This window comes from Haliaeetus leucocephalus, unplaced genomic scaffold, assembly GCF_000737465.1.
Source record: "Haliaeetus leucocephalus isolate CR32 unplaced genomic scaffold, Haliaeetus_leucocephalus-4.0 Scaffold339, whole genome shotgun sequence".
NCBI lineage: Eukaryota > Metazoa > Chordata > Aves > Accipitriformes > Accipitridae > Haliaeetus > Haliaeetus leucocephalus.
The window spans coordinates 2,255,634-2,270,338 of record NW_010972775.1 but is presented as its reverse complement, the minus strand read 5'-3'; the positions used below and the strand labels follow the sequence as shown (position 1 = coordinate 2,270,338).

Sequence of the window (14,705 nt, the reverse complement as noted above, 5' to 3'; positions counted from 1 at the left end):
CCGCCCGGGCCCCACCGCCCCCCGCCGGCCGGCAGAAAGGCGGAGCCCCCCCGGCCCCGACCCACACCGGGGGAGTCCCGCTGCTTCCCCCCCACACACAAGTCCCGCGTCTCCGGGGAAAATTTCACCGGGGAAGGAGCCCGCACTACCGGCCCCGTGGGCTGCCGTGACCGCCCCCGGGCACCGTGCCCTCGGCTCCTCCCGCTCGATTTAGCCCACCGAGGGGCTGCGCTGGAGCGAACGCCCAGAAAACAGCTCTTTCCCCACGCTATTCCCCATCCTTTGGGGCCAGCCGGAGGAAAAGCCGGGCTTTAGCGCTCGATAAATGCCATATGTACCATACACCAGTGGCAACTGTTGTTTGCTTGTAGATCTTGTAGATTTTTGGCGTGCCCCAAAGCTTGTTCCTCTCTTTCCGAGTGGTATTAATGATGTTAATTAACGTTAAAGCTGCCGTCAGTCCCCGCAAGCGCTGCCTCGCCGATGTACCAGGGCTGGCCCAGGGACCCACGCGTTCAGCGGTCACCTAAATCAGGAGGCCGAGGACGGAGCAGGCATCGATTTCGTTGCGTAATTCCCTCGGCCCCTCCAGCTCTCCCAGCTCCCGTCCTGCCCCCACTCCCACTCCTGCTATTTCCTTTGACTGCAGCCGTATCGCGGGCCTTGGGGAGTGAGCAATTAATGGCATCAGAAACGCACCTCCCTTCCAGATGGCCAGCCTGGCTTTAACATACATTTCTCCCTTCTTTCTTCTCCGCTCACGAAAAATGAGCGCAGATCCAAACCCCAATCCCGGCTCGCAGGAAATCATTTCATTTCCGAAATTTAAAAACAATCTCCGCAGATTAAAATGACGGAACAGCTGTGAAGCGATAAAGTGAAAGAGGGTGGGGGAATTGGCCCATCTTCTCCCTTCCCCCCCCTTGCCCAAGGTAGCACCAGGCAAAAATTTGTCTCAAAAGGAAAATTTTTTTAAAATCGTGTATTTTTCTCAGATAATAATCCATTCAACAGTTAGGCAGTGACCACTGCTGTTAGGGTTCGGAGCCTGCTTTTGGAAGTGACAAAAGGGCATTTGTCCCAGTGAAGGTTCTCCGGGGCTATGGCTAAATCCCACCGGAGCAGAGCCTCCTGAATGATGCCAGCTGTTCCCCTGAGTTCATCTGAAGGTGCAAATTGCCTTTCCACGCAGCCATTGGGCTGAGGGAGACCCATCTGAGGCTCTGTTTGGCACGACTCCAGCGTCACCCACAGCATCTCCCCACCACTCAGACGCCCCTGTAGCTGCTCCTCGTCCCGAGTCAACTCTGAGCTGGCTGCTCATGAGTCCTACCAACTGTTTGAAGCAATGATTTTCGCTTTTCACACTGATCTGCAGACCCCCTAAGCATTTTCCCATGGGCAGCCCATGCAAAATGAATTTTAGCCTACAATGAGCTTTCACAGCCTGCTTAGAAATAGGCTGAGCGCCCCAGGCGCTTTGCAGACGTCCTGTTGCCAACAGTGTGTTCAAGTTCTGGCTGTCGGTCAGACAAGGACTGGATTAAAAAAGGGGCATAGAGAAGGAAAAGCATCCCTGCTTGTGTCCCAGAGCCACTTTGCCCTCGGATGTCGGGCAGGTTTGAGCCTTGGGTCGGTTCAGAGCAGACTTTTGATGTGGCTGGTCCTAGGAGCTTTGCTCAGTCCAGATTTCTATCTAAGCATTCACTAACAGTAAGAGACTTGAAGTCAGGACCGATTTTTTCCAGCTGGCTTAGATGGGTCAGCTACCATGTAGCCTCCCTGTCTGAGAAAGTAAGAGAAAACAGCTCTTGATGAGCAGAAATGCTTGGCCAAAGCAGCTAGGTGAAAATTAGCACAGGATTACCGGCAGCGGCTGGGACCCGCTCGCTCGTGGCAGGGCTGCTCCCTCACCAGGGGACCATGGTTGACCTTTGCAGCCTCTTGCAGCCCAGGGCGGCTGGGGAACTGGTTTTATAGGGATGGAGCAAAAGGCAAAGGAAAGGACCTCCAGCGAGGTCTTGCAGCTGCTGGCAGCTCTCCCACCCCTTTGGCTCTTGGGCCCACGTTCTTTCCAGAGAGGCCAGTGTCCCATCTGGAGGTAGAGGAGAGAGGGTAATAAGAGGGTGCAGAGGGCTGGTGATCGAGCCCATGGCGATGCTTCAAGGTGGTTGATTTCCCATTTGCTTTTCTTTGGGCAGCTGAACTGTTCCTTATCCCTGAAATATATTCAAGTAAGAATGACTCATCCTTCCTCCCAGGACTCTAACCTGCAGTAATGAGATGTAAATCCTTGCATGACCTATTATATTAGCTTATGCTATATCACACATCTCCGTGGATTAGACGGGAGGGAGATGAAACGTCCCCCAGTAGCAGCCAGCCTCAGACAAGCCGGCGGAAGTTAAGAGGATCCTCTCGGCATTGACACCTGATTTGAATAGGATGCAAGCAGTTGGGATTTCTCTGCCATGGTGAGAGGGATCGTTTCAGCTACTCTTTCCAGGTAACAGGAGAACTGTGTCCAAAGCCACAGCTGGCAGGTCTCCCTTCAACCAGGGTTTCATATGATGCTCCAGAGATCCCTGAAGGGGACCAGAAATGGCCAGGATTTCCTGGAGTGGCCGGTTCTTGGAGTTATTCCATAGATTAGACAGGGGAGGGGAAGGGTCTGTGACCTTGAGTTGCAATGCAGTAGCAATAAGGTCGTCCAAGGACAGCGATCTGATCCTTGCCAGCCCCAAATCCAGGGCAACACAAAGGTTTAAACCTTTGGAGACCCTGAGTAGGTGAGCTAATCCTGGAAAGACATGTTTTTGTGTGTGTGTGTGCTGGAGAGGCGACGAGGGAGGAAATGAGCAGGCGTTTCTAACCAAAGCAGGCAGCCGCTCTGCCGGGAGAAGTCACGCTTGCACTTGGCAGTTGATTGTCACTTCTCGTGATGGGGACAGGCACTGCAAACACAGGGACCTCCATGCTCAGGCCTGACCCCAGGCGCAGAGGAGCAGAGTCACCCCCTGCTCTTCCCACCTGCAGATGGGGATGCTCCAAGGGGATGGGGACAGGGATACCCTGCTGTCCCCATCGCTGCCACGCAGCCGGGGCAGCCGCCAGCTCTGGGCACGGGGATAAGGCACAGTGACGTCCATCCCGTGACGGTGGCATCTGGAATGGACCCGGGGGCTGAGCATCCCCTGGGCAGGGAGCTACGGCCAGTGGTGGGTTGGCTCCTCCCTTGGGGACAGTGGGGGACACCTGCCCCCTTTCTTTGAGGTCTCCACCAGCAAAAAAAGCAATAGAGCGGCCACTGATTAAACCTCAATACTAATTAATCTGTGCTGAAACATCTGGTTTTTTCCATAGAGCAGCCGATGAAAGTATGTTGTGCATCCTCACCGGTGCAATCAGCTTCTCTGTGTAAACTACTTAGCTGTAAGAAGGTAACTATTACTCCGTGACAGCTATTAAGAAGTTATTAAGAAAATGCTGAGGCGCCGAACCACTGGGATCTGAGGAGGGGAATGCAGAGAGGGACCTCGTGAGGGGGACAGCCTGGCCGGGAGGGTCCTGGTGCCGTTATGGACCACCACAAGCTTCAGCTGCCAAAAGTTCAAGAGAAAATACCCTGAGGTCTAGAACATAATATCCCTTCAGGTTCTCTTCTGCCCAGCGCTCGCTGGGGTAAAAGTGCCACTGTGTCATTAACACAGGGAATAAAGAAAGTTTAGGGTAAAATGGTATTGTAAATTATCAAAAAAAATTACCTCCTTTCATGTGACTCGAATGTAATTAAATAAAGCTAAATGCATCTGGAGTTTGTCTTGGCCAAGGAAGACGAAATGCAATGCAGCAGTCAGCTTTGTATGGAAATGAAATGAAAGCTGCCTTTTCGTGACCTAAGGAGGCCATTTCAATGTAAAGCCTTCCTACACCTATAGAACCAAGCCTTTAAGTTCACAACATCTGTCGTCATCGCTTAAGGACAAAGAAATCCCAAAGCGGGGGGTCATTACTGTTCTTATTTGCTATTAAGGCTTAATTATACTCAGGGAGAGCTATATATCGCATAGGCTCTATGTCACGTGTTGCATCATGTAATGAATTTTAATTTTTTTTTTAAATCTTGTGTTTAATTGCGTCCTGAGTTCTCGTGCAGAGCAGCCCGTCAGCGGGGATGTCGCTGTCTCTGCTTGTGGCAGCACAGGCTGAGCGTGAGAGGGGGCACGGAGGAAGGAGCTGCAAGGTCCTTTACAGGGTCATGCCCATCTCTTCTCTTTCCCAGTATATAACAACTAAATAGTTTTATATTGCCGGTATTATTTTGATAACAAATACCTCATACTGTTCCATGTGATACAGCTCCCTTAAGCCCTATTATGGGTACGCACATGTAAGTATACACGCGCACATGTATGTGCACTACCAATTATTCTGTTTGGATCCCCACAAGCAGAAGACCGTCAGAGCCCTCGCTGCCCAGGGAGGTGTAATGCCAGCCCACGGAAAGGATCAGGCCCTCCCCATTTATTTCCAGGCAGGAGGAGATGCGACAGCCAGGTCCCCCAACAGACCCAGGGGAGTTTGGGGAGGTTGGGGTGTGTGGGATGGGAATGGTCCTGCCAGAACTGTGTGCGGGGGGGGACATACAGCCTCTGCCCCAAGGGGTGGGGGGCATTGGGGGTGCCATGGGTGCATCAGCAGAAGAGGAGGGTAACCAGGCAGGGGAGCAGGTCACAGCACAGATCAGGGTGGTTGTAATCCCTGCCGGCACACGTGCCAGGAGGGGAGATGCTGTTGCAGTGGGTGAGGAAGAAGAGGGAGGTGGCTGGGGTGGGAGGGGGCTCCCATGGCAGAGTCTGCACCCAAGCAGTGACACAAATATACCCGGACAGACACACAGAGCATGTAAACAGGCACATGGAGAGACCATGTGCTGCTTCGCTGCCGGTGGTGGAGAGCAAGCCCGGAGCAAAGGCACACGCCAGCCGAAATGCACACACACACACACACACACAGCCACACACAGCCACACATGCACACACGCACAGTTTTCCCACGGGGAATCTTTCCAGCCTTGCCTTCATTTCCTGGAGTGCTCAGGAGGAAAAGCCAGAGAGCGAAGCTGGAGAGGTGAACGACACCGAACGGTGACGGGAATGGCTTTGTACATCACGCTAAAAATAGTCCTCGTGATAAAGTCAGTCGCGGAGGGGGAGGAGGTGCAGGCAGCGCACAGATGCCGGCGAGGTCTGCCAGGGGTTCGGAAGCCCGCACATCAAGGATGGAGCAGAAGAAGCATTGTTGGGCCATAATTAGAGCTGGTAATTTGCTCCAAGCAGCACTGAGGGAATTAAACAGCAGGCAGCTTGGGAGCGGGCCTGCCCGGGCACGTTACACCCGCTCCTCTTGGGATGGATGCTTTGCAACCCCAGGAAATGGGAAGCAGTGAGCGATCGCTGCAGCTGGAATTGCGCTGGGAACAGATGGGCGCTCTGGTTGCCTTTGAAGTGAGTTTGGGTTTTTTTGTTTGTTTAGGGAGAGAAAGGCTCGCCGCATCTCTGTGGCTCTCCGCGTAAGGGGGAGAAGGCAGGCAGGGGTCAGGACGTGGGGAAGGCACTCAGAAGAGCCAAAGCTGAAGGAAAGCATCCCGATGGAGAAGGGAGAGGGTATCCACATGGAGCAGAGGGCAGCAGGGCAGGGACAGGCTGCACCAAGAGGGAGCCAGAGCCAGTGCTGGAAGAGATGCTCCAGCCAGGGTGACCCCAGTGGGTCCAGGGCGGGGGGGGGTTGTGATGGATAGGGAAGGAAAAGCAAAGCACGTGTGACTTCAGAGATCATCTTTTCACCTCCTGCAGCTTCTGCACAGCAAGTCAGTGCCGGTCCCAAGCACTCCCCAGCCTGGCCAGCAGATTACCCTGTGCCAGCTGGGGATGCTGAGCTCCAGTCTGAGCTGGGATCCTCATCAGCGAGGCAGAGGGGAGAAGCAGCCCAGAACTGGAGGCTGAAGTTTCAGGAGCTTTTTAAACCCTGTGTGTCTGTCCTCCTTGCGTGGCAAAGGTGTAGGGAGAGGTGAAGTCCATTTGTGCTATTGCACGGGCACCCCAGAAAAGAAAAAAAAGAACTCCCTGCTTGCTCTTGCTGACAATGATTCACGCTGCGAACTTGAGGCGGGATGGGAGCTGACACAACTGGGCCCAGCGCCGATCTTCTCATCACTGATGGGAGGAGGAGGAGGAGGAGGAGGGGGACATGTGAGCCAGCACCCAAGACCCTCAGTAGCCCCTGGGTGTCACACAGGAGCCGGCAGCTTGTCCCCTCTGCCCACACTGGGGCACAGGCTGCTGCTGGGTTCACAGCTGATGGAAACAGCCCCAAAATCCCTGGGGACAAATGTCCTAGTGGGATACAGGTTGTCCTTGGCTGTGCATCACCAGGCTGCAGCCCAAAGCAGGGGGGGGACACCCAGAGACAGGGGTCAGGAGCAAACAGCCCTTAATGGGGGAAACTGAGGCACAGACACTGGTGGCAGGAGGGGCTTGGTAGTTAAGCTCTCCACAGTGCAGAATGGAATTTCTTAGCACAGTCCTCTCGACGTCCTCTCGACATCCTCCAACTGCATCGCGGAGAATGCTGAGGATACCGGTATGGCACCAAACACCCCCCCAAAGCCCCCCTCCTGCCCATGGGACCGGGCACAGTCCCAGAGATCGGCAGCGTGGTGCCATTTAGAAGAAAACCAAAGGTCTAAATGAGTTTTGGGTTTTGTCCCCTTTTTTTGATGGCTGGCAGGGGTCCATCAGCCAGTGGTAACCCAGGGCAAGGGGACTGGAGGGGACGCGATGGGCAACTGGCCCAAACCTCCTCCCTGGTCTCTGATATCTACCATCACAGGAAGGTGCTGGGGTATTTCTCGCCATTTCAAAAGCCATGTTTCTTGCAGGCTTTGCCTGTAAATGACTTTAATCTTCATAAGCCCAAAAAGTAAAGCTGCTTATATGGCTGGAGCCTGCTGGAGCACTGCGAGGAACTGGAGGGGGGGATGTGGACAAAAGGAGCGGGGGGGGGTTAGCCCATGGGAAATGAAACCCTACGGTGGATCAAGCCCCATCACATCCCTGTCCCCTCTGGGGTCAAGAGCACTTGATTTCTGTAGCTACTGCCATCTCCCCTCCGCACCAGAGGGCTCTTGAAGGCTGAGTCACTCCATCCTCCATCCCACCCGTCCCACCTAGACCTGAGCTGTGCCTGCTGTCCCAGCACTCCCTATTTTTTCCTTCGATTCCCCCCACCCCAAGAGGAGTCTCAGTCCCAATCCTGGCTCAAAACAGACCGAGAGCTCCCAACTCCGGCTTGCAAACCAGGCAGCCGGTAAAGCCGATGCCCTGCTGCGCATCGTTTAATGCCGAATAATTCTCCATGGAAGAACTATTTTAAACCTGTTGAGCCCTGCGTGCTGGATGCCACCTCCACCCAATACCCTTCAAGACAGCAGGGACTCCGTGGGGCCACCTCCTTTGGGATTGGGGATCCAGGACATGGGGGTCCCGCTGCACAGACATCTTTAGCCCCTTGGCTGAGACAAGCAGGGCAGGGAACAAGGCCCACAAGGTCCAGGGATCAGCCCCAAAATGCATCCCCAGATCTTCCCCTGCCTGGTCCAAGCATCTCCAGGGGTGGGAGATAAAGCCCGGCTTAAAGGGGAGCTTTGCCATCACTTGGCAGCTTCATCACTGTCACAACCTTGCCAGTTCTCATGGGTGGGATGGAGCCAAGGGATGCCCAGGCTGCTCATCCCAGCTATGGGGGGACCATCTCCACCTTGGACCCTGCCAGGGGATCCCAGGATCCCCAGGGTGCTGTGTGTCCCCCCCCGCCCCCAAGGGCTGCATCCCATGGGAGCAGAGACAGAGACAGAGGGGCAGTGAGGCGGGATGTGCCGCGTCCGTATGGAATGGTTTTTTTTATTACAGTTTTAATCTCACAGTCGGTAGCATTACATGAGAATAAAGCACTGGACAGGACTGGAAAAAAAGGCCTCTGGAGACAGCATGCAAACATTGCAACGAGTTTAAAGCAAAACAACCCAAAAAAAAGCGTCTCGCGGGGACGCGGCCGCGCTCTCCCAACCGGGTGGCGAGTCCAGCGTCTCCCCTTTAACCATCACTTCTGTCGTTGGGGTTTCCTTTTCGTGTGTCCATTTCATTGGCTTATTTATTTTATTATTATTCTTCTTTTATTAACCTTCTTCTCTCTTTTTTTTTCTTTTTTTTTTTCTTCTTTTAATTACATTAAAAAATAAGATTCGTACTTTAGTAAAACACCCAGTGCTCAGCTGGGCCCTGCTTGAAATAATAAAAAACAACCAAAAAAACCAACACCCCCCCCTGCCCCCCCCCCCCAAACTGAGAAAAAAAAAAAACAAACCACCCCAAAATCAAAAAAAAAAAAAAAAAAAAAAAAAGCGCCTGGGAGACAAAAAAAACCCAAAACCTGAAGGAGAAGGAAAAAAAAAAAAAAAAAAAAAAAGGCTGATTTGGAAGTTTGGAAGTGACCGGGAGAATTGTAGCGGAGGAATGACCCCCGGGGCTCCCTCCCGGCCGCTCCTGGTGCTGGGGCCGGGCAGGGGGGTTGCCCACACCCCGGTCATCCCCTCCCCCCTTAGCATGGGTCCCCTCTGGCTGCCAGGGTGGGTGAGCCCCCCCGCCTCACAGGTAGAGCTCCTTCTCTTTGATATGCACTAGCTGTTCGCGGAGCTGGTGGAAGGACGGCCGGTGGCCGGGGTCCAGGGTCCAGCACTTCTTCATCACCTCATAGACGACGGCGGGGCAACCGTCAGGAGCATCCATCTTATAGCCCTTCTCCACGCGGGGTACAACGTCCTTCAGGGGCTGGGGGTACAAGGGATGGGTTTCAGGATGTGGGGGCCTGGGTTCTGCCACCCCCCCATCCCCCCCAAACAGGGGCTCAGCCCCCCCCAAAAACCAGCCCTGAAGGGACGGGGGTGTCCTCACTTACGATTCTTGGGTAAGGCACTCGCCCGAAGGAGTAGATTTCCCAGAGGAGGATCCCGAAGCTCCACACGTCCGACTTGGTCGAGAATTTCTGGAGGGAGGGGAGAGAAGCCCCATGAGAGGGCTCAGGCAGGGATAGGGGCCAGCAGATCTTCCCCACCCTCCAGGCAGCTGGTTTTGGGGGTCAGAGAGTGGGAACCGGGGCTCAAACACCATCTCTGCATGGAAAATTTGGGGCAGCCTGGGATGGACCCCTTAACTCCAGCCTCTGCCACATCCTCGCAGCCTGGGACCCCCCCTTCTCCGCTCACCCACCTTTTCTCTAAGTGCTTCTGGTGCCGTCCACTTCACCGGCAGCTTCCCCGTGTCCTGCGTGGAGGAGGCTTCCTTGGTCAGCCCAAAATCGCTGACCTTCGCAATGTTGTCCTCCGAGACCAGGACGTTCCTTGCCGCCAGGTCCCGGTGGACAAAGTTGTTGGCTTCCAGGTACTCCATGGCTTCACAGACGTCTCTGGTTGGGGTGGGAGGGAGAAGGGGGTTAGTGAGGTGGCCCCAAAACGCTGGTGGGTGCAGGTCAGGGCGGTGGGCATGGCCAACCCTTGGTGCCTCGCCCCATACTTACAAGGAGAACTTCAGCAGGCAGTCTGCACCGAGGACCGACCGTCCACGCGACCGCAGGTAGTCTACTAGGCTGCCCTGGAGGGATGGAGAGAGATGGTGGCATCAGGGTCAGCATCCCACCCACTGCCCCCTCCCACATGGGGCAGGACCCGGGGATGACATCCCTCCCTTAGAGCCAGCAACGGGACATGCAACAGCACTGCCACCTCCAAACACCACGGTGGCTCCAGGGAGAAGCCACCCAAGGTGGGATGAGCCAGCTGGGTCTGCCAGGGTGAAGCCCTGGGACCCCAGGGGAATGGTGCAGTGAGGGGGCAAAGGGGACAGGGCAGGAGGACAGGTGCCCAGGGTGGGGGTCTCACCTTGGCCATGTACTCGGTGACGATGTAAAGGCCGCTCTTCTCCTCCACAATCACCCCCAGGAGCTGCACCAGGTTGCTGTGTCGGAGCTGCCTGCGTGGCGCAGGAGGGCTCAGGGCAGGGTTTTGGGGAGAAGAAGTGGCGGGGGGCTCCCACGGTCCCCGCAGGGCATCGGGGACCACCCGCCTCTGCTTGTACGGACAGAGGTGCCCCCCGCCCCGTAACACTCACGTCATCACGGACGCCTCCGCCAGGAAGGCTTGCGCTGTGGCATCGTTTTTAATGCACTTCACGGCGACTTTGTTCCCCCGGTAATCCCCCAGCATCACATCTGCGGGCCAGGAGAGACAGGCATGGGAGGCACTGGGAAGCATCCCGGCCTCCCGGGGCCCCGCCATCGCCCCGGGGGAGGGCTGCAGAGGAGGGGACACGGGGCTCACCTCCGAATTCCCCTTTGCCAATGATCTGCAGCAACTTGAGGTCCTTCATGTTGAGGGCCCAGCCACCTGCGTGGGGGAGAAAGGAGAGTGAGGGAGTGCTGGTGGGGGGGTCCCCAGGAGCCAGGGAAGGGGCATGGCCACTCACTGCGGGAGAACTCGTCCTGCGCTGCCACCGTCCCCTCCATCACCTTCGGTTTGATGAGGCGGGTGCAGAGCCCGTCTGCGTCCGTGGTGTAATGCTGGCGGTGGGGGGGGAGAGACGGGGCTGAGAGGCAGGCCTGCCGCCCGGGTGTCACGGGCGATGGTGTGGGTGACATCCTGGGGTGGGGTAGGGGGGGTCCCCGCCGAGGCAATGCCGGGCTCTGGGATCCCACCAGGTGGCAGCACGAAGCCACGGATGGACCTGGTGGGGCCTCGGGGGTCCCTGTCCCTCCTCCTCATCCCTCTGTCCCCTGCACATCCCGTCCCATCCATCCATCCATCCATCCATCCACCTCCTTCATCCTGCCCCCATCCCTCCCGCCTTGCCCCAGGGGTCTGTCCCCAGCAGCCCCCAAGCCATGGTCGGCAGAGAAGGTCCCACCATCTCCAGGGCTCCAGACCCTCAGCCTCGCAAGCTCTGACGCACACGTGTGTGTCCCCCCAACCCTCCAACCTCAAACCTATGGTCCCCGGCTGGCTGGGGACAGGAGCGGTGGCAGCTCCTGTCAGCAGGTGAGACCTCACCTCCACCAGCTGCATGAGGTTTTCAAAGTAGACCTCCTCGTCAATGCTCAGCTTGCTGGAGGAGTAAATGATGCGGTAGTGCTCCACCTTCCCCTCGCAGCTGACGCACAGGGTGTAGTCCCCGGGGTAGTTGGTGCTCTCCCGCACCAGGAAAAGCCCCGTCTCCGGTGGGTACAGCAGCCGCTCCGCCTGCTCCCGCGTGATCTTCCCGTGAAACCACCTGCACCGGGGCACGCAGGGCAGGTCAAGGACCGGGGACGTGCTGGCCGGACCCCCATGGGGCTGCATTTGGGGGGAGATGGGGACACGGAGCAGGCTTCATCCCTGCCTGCATGGGGCCAGCTTGCCCACGCTCCTCCTCGCTGCCCCCATGACACAGCTCCTTCCACGGCATCCTGCTCCCTTCCTCCTGGTCCCCAGCCCGGCACTCAGCCCCTCTGCACACTCTCGGGGGCTTCCCACGGCAGCCCCAGCTCCTCCAGACTGGGGGTCACTGGTGGCTCTGGGATGCAGCAGGGACATCAAAACCGTCCATCCGCCCATCCATCTATCTATCTGCCCACCTATCTCCTATTCTTCCCATACAGACCCCATCCCAACCCTGCTGCTTTCTCCCAGCAGCCTTTACGACCACAACTTTGGCTAAAAGACCCATTTTGAAATGCAGTCCAACCATCCATCATCTTCCCGGCTCTGCAGGGAGCTCCAAAGGCGCTCAGAGCTTTCCCCAGCAGCAGCGGCTCCCAAATCAACGCTGTTGGGAAAGCCCAAGCCCCTACCCCCTTCTCTGCCTTTCAACCTTGCGAAGCCCTGCGAGGGATCTCGCTTCTGTTGGGAACACAGGGTCAACTGGATCTTTGGTCTGACACAGTGGGGATGCTCCAGACCAGGCCAGCTCCCCCCCAAATTCACCTAGGCAGAGTCCCCAGTGCATACTCACGGCATGAGGCTGAGCTTGATCCCAGCTTTCACTCCTTCCCGCTTCTGCACATAGTTAGCGGGGATGATCCCCTCCCGGCCCACCTTGTTCTTAGCCTTGTACCAATTGGGATCCTGCGGGGGCAGCAGAGATGTCACGACGAGCCCGTGGTCCCTGGAGATGGCAGCAGCCCACCAAAGGAGCCCACGGGGGGTCTCGGCGCTGCCCCTCCTTTACCGGGCAGCTGCCTGCACGTCCCCAAGCACCCTGGCACCCTCTGCCTGGCTGCAGGTAGGACGGGGTGGGCAGGACACAGCTGCAAAGGTCAGGGTTAGTGCTGGGGCCAGCAAACCCTGATGCTGGTGGCCCCACGGGGGGTCGCTGCCATCCCTTTCCCAGGCTGCCGGGCATCCCGGAGCCCCCCAGCCCACGGCCCCTCTCTTTTTCTCCCCCAGCGCCGAGCGCAGCATCACTCCCCGATTGCAAGCCTCTGCCCTCCCTCCTCCGCCTCCCAGGAGGCACTCGAGAGGCTTACATTTCGGAGAAACCTTAACTAACGAGGCCGTGAATTAATTAACCAAATGCATGGCCCGATTCCTGCCCTGCTGGCTCTGCGGGACTTCCAGCGGGACCAGGGGATCCCACCGGCAAGGCAAATGCCGTGTGTCGCAGGATGCAGGGATGCTCCCGGCATGGGGGGCAGCGGCAGCAGCCGGGGAGGGGGGGTGCTGATGGGAGGCGATGGGCTTACCTTGGTGACAGCCACAATGGTGAGGACGTCTCCTTTGCTGAAGGGCAGGTCCTGCTCGGCGGTACCATGGAAGTTGTACTTGGCGATACATTCTGTACCGGACGGCCAAACGGCCTGGCCGGGGAGAGGGGGATGGTGTCAGAGCCCAGCTGGGCACATCTCCCACCCCTGGCCCCACTCGACCCACGGGGACCCCCCCCCCAACAGGCACGCGGGGCTGCTGGCCCTCTGATGCAAACCCAAACGGGATTCACTGAAACTAGAAGCAGTTTGGGGGATCTGGGGCAGCCCCGGGAGCTCAGACAGTGGTTTTTGGCTGGGGTGGGGACAGAGAGGGAGACACACACACACTCAAAACCGCAGGTCCCCGTGGTGCTGGGCTTCTGCAGGTGCACGGGGTGGGGGACGGGGACAAGTGTCCCCACGTCCCTCCTGAGCCCTGGGGCCAGCTCTGAAATGGCTCCATCCCCACCTCTCCTCCCCGCCCGGTGCTTACCTGCATCCCTGACATCTTCTCAGGAGGTTGGGGGGGGTGCGAATCTCACAGTGGGGACACGTCACTTGGTACCATGAGACCTGCAGGGGGAAAGGATGACTGAGAACCCGGCACAGTGGGGAGGGCTGTGTAAGGACGATGCACAGGCAGCATTCCCCTCCCGCAAAGGATGCTCTCCGGGCCGTGTGAGCATCTCTTCTACCACCAAGAAGGGAACAGGTCTTGTCCGATGCGCTGCTTCCAAAATGTCCCAAAACCAATGTGAAAGTGGGAGCTCCAGGTCCACTCAGCTCCCCGCTGCAGCCAGGGACCGGACCGGTGCGGAGCTGCTCACCCGGATTATAAGCTATTTGCATGGATACAGATTCTTAAGAGCAGAGCTTTAACATGCTGCGTGACTCCCGCAGCATCTGCATCAACGATCCAAGGAAAAAGCAGTATGGTATGGAGGGACAGAGGTGCCCGGGGATGGGAAGGGAGCAGAGACAACCTCCAGGAGCAGCTGAAGCCCGTTTCCCAGCCCAGAGCGGTTGCTGCACCATGGTGGCCAGCTGGGAACCAGCAGTGAGAAGTTTCAAACTCTCTGCCTTGCAAAATCCCCCCAGCCCCACCCTGCAAAGCCTCCTCCACCCATCTCGGGGGGGCTGCCAGCAAGGCGGTTCACGGTCCCTGCAGCACCAAGGGGGAAACTGAGGCACGGGGTGGTGAGGGGATCCAGCCAGCGAGGAGCAGCTCTCCCGAGCCCCACATTCACGCCTCAGTCCCCTCCCCGGCAGCACCGGGGGCTACACAGGCAGAGCCCCGCTCTCCCACAGTGCCTGGTGACCCACGTGTGGAAACATCCAGCCCCGGCAGCTTCCCAGGCCCGGGATCCAAAAGAAATAAAAGAAATCTGTTCCCTGCAGGAGAAAACCCATCAGCACTCAGGGACACAGGAGCTCCCACTGGCTCCTAAATCCCAGGGGGATGTATGGACTGGGGGTGCTGTGCTCCCCTCTGGCAGCACCCCGAGGCCCCGGGCTGGGTCACATCCTGCCCCGGCGCGTGGGAGGGGAACAAACCCAGCTTTATTCTCGCCGCTTCGACCCCCGGGAAGAGATGAAGTCACCGGCCCCAGCATCAAACCAGGCTTTCTTGGACCGGGGCACTGGGGTCGCGCCGGGCTGGGGGCACGGAGCGGGATGCTGGCAGGGCATCCCTGCTCATGCGCCCCAAAAAACAGCCAGGTATTTCTTAATTCGTCATATCAATTCAGGGCCATCAGCGGTCACCGCTCCCAGCCCTGCTGTCAGCAGCTCAAAATATTTTGGGAAGGAGGAACTGAAACGAGGGGCAAGGCCGCCAGAGATGGGAGGAGGAAGAAGATAAGGGGCAGAACCGG

General features: G+C 57.5%; 1 protein-coding gene across 1 annotated transcript; it reads right to left on the bottom strand.

Moving 5' to 3' along the window:
* Nucleotides 1–8,560: 8,560 nt before the first annotated feature.
* Nucleotides 8,561–13,408, bottom strand: CSK (c-src tyrosine kinase). Its single transcript, XM_010571617.1, has 12 exons — nucleotides 13,325–13,408; nucleotides 12,829–12,942; nucleotides 12,099–12,211; nucleotides 11,159–11,378; nucleotides 10,578–10,671; nucleotides 10,433–10,498; nucleotides 10,224–10,323; nucleotides 9,995–10,085; nucleotides 9,634–9,707; nucleotides 9,327–9,522; nucleotides 9,016–9,102; nucleotides 8,561–8,888 (listed from the first exon to the last, which is right to left on the bottom strand). Exons 1-12 carry the CDS (start codon nucleotides 13,337–13,339, stop codon nucleotides 8,706–8,708), a joined length of 1,353 nt encoding a protein of 450 aa, XP_010569919.1. The 5' UTR covers nucleotides 13,340–13,408; the 3' UTR covers nucleotides 8,561–8,705.
* Nucleotides 13,409–14,705: the final 1,297 nt, after the last annotated feature.

Excerpts from the sequence above, each read along its gene's own strand:
- CSK (XM_010571617.1), bottom strand. Across the intron at positions 9,523-9,633 it reads TGCCTGCTGAAGTTCTCCTT|AGACGTCTGTGAAGCCATGG; the intron begins GTAAGTATGGGG and ends CACCCCAACCAG. Across the intron at positions 9,103-9,326 it reads CAGAAGCACTTAGAGAAAAG|AAATTCTCGACCAAGTCGGA; the intron begins GTGGGTGAGCGG and ends CCCTCCCTCCAG.